The following is a 6850-nucleotide window of genomic DNA, read 5'->3' as shown; positions in this document are numbered from 1 at the left end:
CTTAAAAACACGTATTAAAATTATTAATTGATAAAATATTAAAAATTTAAACTTTTAATATATGGAGACCATTTTAATAAAGACATTAAAAATATCTTTTTTTAAAGACGTTTACATGTGTCATGTTATTATTAGATATTTTTATTAAATTGGTTAATAATTTATTTTTTAATAAACCAAAACAAAATCGATTTATTATAGCAATAATAATAAACTCAATTATTTGCATTATAATTATTAAATTCGATTTGATTCGATCGAATTACACAATTTAAACCGAATATCTTTAAACTTTTTGGTAAAAAGACAAATATATCTCTGATTTTTTGTTTTGTAAACATTTAAATCTTTAAAATTTTTAAAATACAATTAAATCTCTAAACAAAATAGTCACCAAAAAATCTCTAAACAAAATTAAGTTTTTGTTATTGTTATAAAAAAATCGGTTTTATTATAATTTGTTAAAAATTTAAAATAACCGATTCATTAATACGTCCAATAATAATATGAAACGTAATCATCTTTATAAAAAGACGTTTTAAGCGTCTTTATGGAGTATCCATAATATATTTATTACATCTTTATTAAAATACAAAATTCAAAAACTTTCATCACTACTAAAGTCATATTTTATTAGGTACAGTTTATAAGTAACTAGCTACTAGCTAGCATGATGTAAATTAAGGAGAAAAACTAATAAAAATTTAATGAGCATGATGTGGCAAAATTTTATATGGTAGATTGAAGAAAACGTAGGAAATTGATGACCCCAAGATGAGGACTCTCAAGAATTTAGATTACTGCAAATGAAAATGAAACTAAAATTGAAAGGGATCTTTGATCTTCTCTCAGCAACAATAATAATATAGTGTTTGGGTGTTACCCTTTGCTCCAAAGTTCACAACTTTGCATTCTTCTCTCACTTTCACTTTGCCTCTGCCTCTGTCTCTGACTTTCCATTGTTGTTCTTCTTCCTCTGTGCCTTCACATTTTTTCAGGTTTGTTGTTTCTTTTGTGTGTGATGCAAACATAAAGGTATATACTTGTTGAGTTTTACATTCTGTTAAGAAATTTTGTGGATATTGCATAGTTTGGTTGGTATTTTGCATGTTCTGAGATTGCAATGAACTTGTTCACATTCTTCTGAGCTTGTGTTTAATGATTATGTTATATGGTACTGGCAGATATTTTCACAATATTCTTTCTTTCATTGTTTCATGACTTGTGTTGTTCTTGTCCTGCTATGTTCTTATTCCTTCTATTAATGTCATTAATCCCAAAAGCAACCATTTGGTTTGAATTTCAACCTTCTGATTATGTGTTTCAATTGCCAAAGTTTTATAATTCTGTTTTTATTTTTTGGACAAAATCAGAAATTATCTTAAATTTTGTCTCTACTAAACAGGAAAATTTTGAAGTTATTGGCTCTGTGTCTTTCTCCAAAGTCCAATTTTTATTTATTTATTTATTGTTATTATTATTTTTTCTGTTTTTTGTCCTCAAATGTCTCTGCCTTCTGTATCTCATGATGGGAACCAAATATTACCTTAGTGATTTCAATTTGATTAAGTTTATTCTAGATTAGAACTATCCTGTGAATTGGGGTCTCTATAGGTTGAGCTTCGAAATTGTTCAGGAATTTTTTTCCATGGGCTTTGCATGCAGTGAACTTGCTTTGGAAGAGTGTTATAACATCTTGTTCTTATGAGGTTTGCTCACACCCTTTTGGATGTTGTTTAATTTGAGTTTGAATTCCAATAAGGTCTTGGACTCTTGACTTTGTTTGAAACTATATTCTCATTTCTGTATATATACATATATTCCAGTTTCTTACTGACTTTGTTCTAGCATCTTAGGCAACCACTCGAATCGGAATCTGGGTTGGGATGTTTCCTGCCTCATGTTACATTCTGTGATTCTGTATTAGGAATTAGACTTTTCTTTTTCCTTGTGTTTTCTGTTGCAAATGGTTTTTCTGGTAAAGGTGATTTTTTTCCCCCCTTTTTGGTCCTACCTTATTTTGGAGTTATATAGCTTTAATACCTCAAAACAGTTAAAACCTTGAATATTATGTACATTGATGTTCATGCCACTGCAATGCTTGAATATTGAATGTCTAAGGATGAATTACAGAATTAGTCAGTTAAATGGTTTGTCATTTCAATGTAATTTAGTCTTGTTCATGTTAGTGAAACATTATATGCCCCTTTGATTCTTATTTGATATATGTGTTTTGACAGTTAGAGTGTTATCGCCATGTCAGTTGCACCGGTTGAGAGCATCCCCTCTTTAAGTAGTGACCTCTTCTATGACATACTGCGAAGGCTTGATGGCGCGACATTGGCAAGCGCGGCGTGCACCTGTGCTGCACTTTGCTCCATCTCAAAAGAAGAGAGTTTATGGGAAAATGTATGTTCATCTATGTGGCCTTCAACCAATAGGGAAGATGTCAAAAGTTTAATCTCTTCTGTTGGTGGATTCAGAAAATTCTATGCAGACAGTTTTCCACTTATTGTGAACAAGGATGTTATGGAGTTTCATCACAACAACTACTTTGAGTACCCTGATGATTGGACCGAAGCCGAATATTATGGTGATGTGATTGAATCAGAGAGCATCTCTCCATCTAACTTTGTTTCTATTGTAGATATTAGGTTCAAGGAGAAACCAATCTGTTCCAAAGTTCTGTTGGGTATTCCAAATGCAAATGGCTATGATGATTGGTTCTATAACTGCCCTTTTCAGATTGATATTCTTACTTATGCAGATAGCGAAGGCAACAACGATGGCGCCGTGAATCTTTCCATTTCTGATGGTCTGCCAGCAATTACATCCATGGAAAGGGAAAAGAAAGATGGGAAGCTTTGGAAGGAGCTTAGCAATGGACTCAGGCTTAGTTGGATTGTAGTAAACAGAAAAATCAAGCAAGCTGCAAATCTTTCTAGTTGGTTTCCTCTTGGTGGCCAAAGGCATTGGCCAACAGATAATGATTTTGTAGTCCGGTTCGGATCGATTCTCCCGGCCGAGGAAATTCTTCCTTGCCAAGTAGTGGAGTGCATCCTTATCATGAAGTTTAGAGTTGTCCACACAGAATCAGAGGGGATTCAAACTAGTCTTAAGTTAACTGAATTGAGCATGCAATTGGAAGACATGGAAGGTGCTCATGTTAATGGAAGAAACAGTTTGCATATTCTTAAGAAAGCACTTAGTTGCCAAAGGAGCAAAAACTATGGTGATGCACTTGAGTCTTGTCACATGTATTCAAAGGTGCAGAATGAGTTGAAGAAGGAAAAGATGAGAAATGAAAATAGGTTGGATAGGCTTTGTATTCTGAGTGGCATTGCTGCTTTTATGACATTCTGGTACTGTGTCCTGTGAAAATGGTGCTTCACTTCATAGTTTAACATAACATCTGCTAATTATGCTTCCTCTAACAAAATTTGTTATCATATTGCCAACTTCCATCTTGGGTGATTTTCCTTGCTTCTACTAAAGAATTAAATTAAGGTGGAAACTCAAATGCAGATAACTTCATGTGAAGTTGATAGTTGAGAGTTGTTAAATAATTTGATAGATTTGACTAAATTATCATCAAACGGCCCTAAGCTATCAACTTTACATGAAGTTAATGGTTAACTGCACCTAAATTTTTACCTTAAACTAATATCCTAATAATCCTAGGGCGTGTTTGATTGGGAGGATAAAATCGAACATAAATTTCTTCGACTATGTTACGTGTACACCAAAATCAGCCACCAGTGTAAAATACATATTGTAATACAAATATACATTAAAAATAAATTAAACCAAACATGTATTTATATACAAATATACTGGTAGTTTGTTTTATTGGCTGATTTTGATATATGAATAATATTTTTGTAGTTACTTAGATTAATTTTATTGGGATATAAATTCGCCAGAAGAATTTTATTGAATTTATCTTTAAACGCTTCTTATTAAATAAAGAGTGTTAGGACTAAAAGTTGAAGATTTAGGATTTTAGGATTTAAAATATTTTATTTCTTATTTTTTACCTTTAATAATATTAGAGAAAAGAACAAATAGGTCTTTGACCTTTTGAACCATGGATATTTAAACCCCTGAAGATTTAAAAATATATTTAAGTCATTGACTTTCTAAAACCTGAACATATCGATTTTTGGGTCTAATTTATCTCATTTTAAAAACTCTTTCACGTGCGCATCCATGTATCGGTCAGGTCAATACAACTGAAGTTACATTTGATTTTTTCGTTGGGTCTGATAGACCCAAGTGAACAGAAGAATCAATTTGTCCAGATTTTGAGAATGTCAGAGACTTAATTGTATTTTTAAATCTTCGAAGACTTAAATATCGGTAGGCCAAAAGATCAATGATTTATTTGTCCTTTTCTCATAATATTATATGTGCATGTTAACATTGGTCAATTCATTGTGATTGAGTGAAGCTACAAAACTTACAAGGAAATCATGAAAGACCATCCTCATGGTTTAAAGGTTGTGTAAGTAATAAGAATTCAGCACCTCATTGTACTCTTCCTTTAAACTTTGAAAACGAGATAATACTCAATTTAGTCCCCGAACTTACACGCGAGTCTCAATTTAGTTCTTAAAGTTTCAATTGCCTCTATTTAGTCCCCAAACTTTGTGAACATAACTCATGTTAGTCCTTGAAACAATTTTTAACATACAAACGTTAACGGAACACTGTCGTGACAGTCGGATGCCACACTAAACTTTGTCAAATGATGACGTTTTCGTTTTGGCACTCAAATAACCTAAAAACAACATCCTAAATGGTGTTTATTAAAATTTTACCTAACAAAATAAGTAATACAATGTCGTTTTTGAGCTATTTAAATGTTAAAACCAAAACTGCATCATTTTACAAGTTTTAACGTGACATATGATAGTCTACAACAGCACTCTATTAACGTTTTTATACTAAAAATGGTCTCGGGAACTAATATGAGGCACGTTTATAAACTTCGGGGACTAAATAGAGGCAATTGAAACCTCAGGGACTAAATTGAGTCTCGCGTGTAAGTTCAGGGACCAAATTGAATATTATCTCCTTTGAAAACTGTCTAACCAATTACACCATAACTAAGCTTGACTCATAAATGTCTTCTGGTCAAATGCAACCTTATTTCTTTCTTCTTTTTTTTTTTTTTACTTTTGGTTTTGTTTAAAGGTGGGACAGTGGTAGTTATTAGATTGGGGGTATATTTAGTCATGGCAGTTAGTTAGTAGGTGGAATATTTAGTCACATGTCCTATGCTTGTAAATATGCATATCACCAAACTACTAACAACTTTAACTTATCAATTCCCTTTCAATTTCACTCTTTTTTGTTCACTTGTGGGGTTTAATTCTAAAGAAATATTATATTACAACTTTACAAGGTCTTCATAAGACAATCATACTATGAATATATATGATCATGCATGTGTTAAACCTGATGCAAGCCAAAAACTATAATATTATAAACAAGAGTATAATTAGGTAGTGTTTGTTTTTAGATATTGGAACTAAAATTGGAATTGGAATTCAGTATTATGTTTGGTAGTTAAAGACTAGAATTAAAATTTCAGTTCTGAGACACAAAATTTTAGTCATTTCAATATTTCTAAATAATGAGAATAAAAAATACTAAAATTTCTAAAATTAAATACTAAAACTTTAATGATATTTTAAAAAATATATATATTTTTATTTAATTATTTAAATTTTAAATCAATCACAAAGTAAACATGATACTAAGATATAACTCAATTCAATATATTTTATACTAAATATAATATAAAAATTTAATTTAATCTTAATTTTTTAATTTCTATTTCCTAATTCCGACATCTCAATCTTAGTCTCTCTTTTAAATGCAATATTAAAGAATAGAGAGACCTTATAATTGAAAACAAAATACTGATAGCACCGTCAATTTAATTAGTTTATTTCGTCAAGAAAGATTCCCATAAAATTGAATAATCAGGTACCGTTTTTGGACATGCAAATTCAATGGTTCAGTCTGATTTAGCATTGTAATAATAATAAGATAAGCTAAAAGGAAGGCAAGGATTATGGCAAAAAGTTCCACGTGTGTCGCAGCTATTTGGGACCAACACTTTGGATCTCTTCTAAAATCTGAATCAATTAGACCTATGTGCCTATCTTCAGCCATTCACACATGAATGTCACACAAAAATTGGCAACTTCCATGTGCCTTGGCACCACCGTTTTCTTATGGGACTTGAGAAACTTACATTCACTCAGTACTAGGGGTGTAAGTTATCGAATTGGACCGAAAATTATCGCAAATCGAACCGAATATTATAACAACCAATTTAAAAATAAAAATAAAAAATCGATTTTTTTTTTGTTTTTTTTTGACAAAATCGATCGGTTCGATTCAGTTTTCGGTTGATTCGATAGAAATCGAACCGAACTAAACTGAACTGAAGATATGCATCCATTTCAATGTTTTAACCATTTTAACTTTTAACCTAACAATAAAAATCTCTAATTTCTAACTATTTTGATGTTTTACTCTTATTATTTCAGTTTATTGACTATTTTAAACCTCTAATTATTGTGATTCATATTTTGCTCATTAAAATTAAAAATCAGAAAAACCGACCGAACCAAACCACTGTTGGTTCGGTTCGATTCGATTCAGTTGTTGTAAAAATAACAAACCGAACAATTGTGTGTCTATAGAAATCGAACATATCGATTCGATTAATTTTTTGTCCAAAACCGAACCAAACCAAACCGATAACACCCATGCTCAGGACATAGGATATATAATACTTAATGCTGAAGATGGTTATGGGGGAAAAAACATACGA

General features: G+C 31.2%; 1 protein-coding gene across 3 annotated transcripts; it reads left to right on the top strand.

Annotated features, from left to right (window-relative positions):
* Window positions 684-3464, top strand: LOC107645164 (F-box protein At2g27310). 3 transcript variants are annotated; one of them, XM_016349130.2, is made up of 3 exons: window positions 684-998; window positions 2241-2593; window positions 2768-3464. In XM_016349130.2, the coding sequence occupies exons 2-3, from the start codon at window positions 2257-2259 to the stop codon at window positions 3376-3378; spliced, it is 948 nt and encodes a 315-aa protein (XP_016204616.1). In that variant the 5' UTR covers window positions 684-998; window positions 2241-2256; the 3' UTR covers window positions 3379-3464. The 3 variants fall into 3 exon arrangements, with proteins under 3 accessions (XP_016204616.1, XP_016204615.1, XP_020959368.1); XM_016349129.2 differs by having other exon boundaries at window positions 685-998; window positions 2241-3464; XM_021103709.1 differs by lacking the exon at window positions 684-998 and adding an exon at window positions 1005-1709 and having other exon boundaries at window positions 2241-3464.

Source organism: Arachis ipaensis, chromosome B06 (genome assembly GCF_000816755.2).
Source record: "Arachis ipaensis cultivar K30076 chromosome B06, Araip1.1, whole genome shotgun sequence".
NCBI lineage: Eukaryota > Viridiplantae > Streptophyta > Magnoliopsida > Fabales > Fabaceae > Arachis > Arachis ipaensis.
Note: the sequence above shows the minus strand (reverse complement) of the source record. Positions and strands in the feature narration are given on the sequence as shown.

Bases quoted from the DNA above. Each gene is read 5' to 3' on its own strand.
- LOC107645164 (XM_016349129.2), top strand. From the start codon at position 2,257: ATGTCAGTTGCACCGGTTGAGAGCATCCCCTCTTTAAGTAGTGACCTC.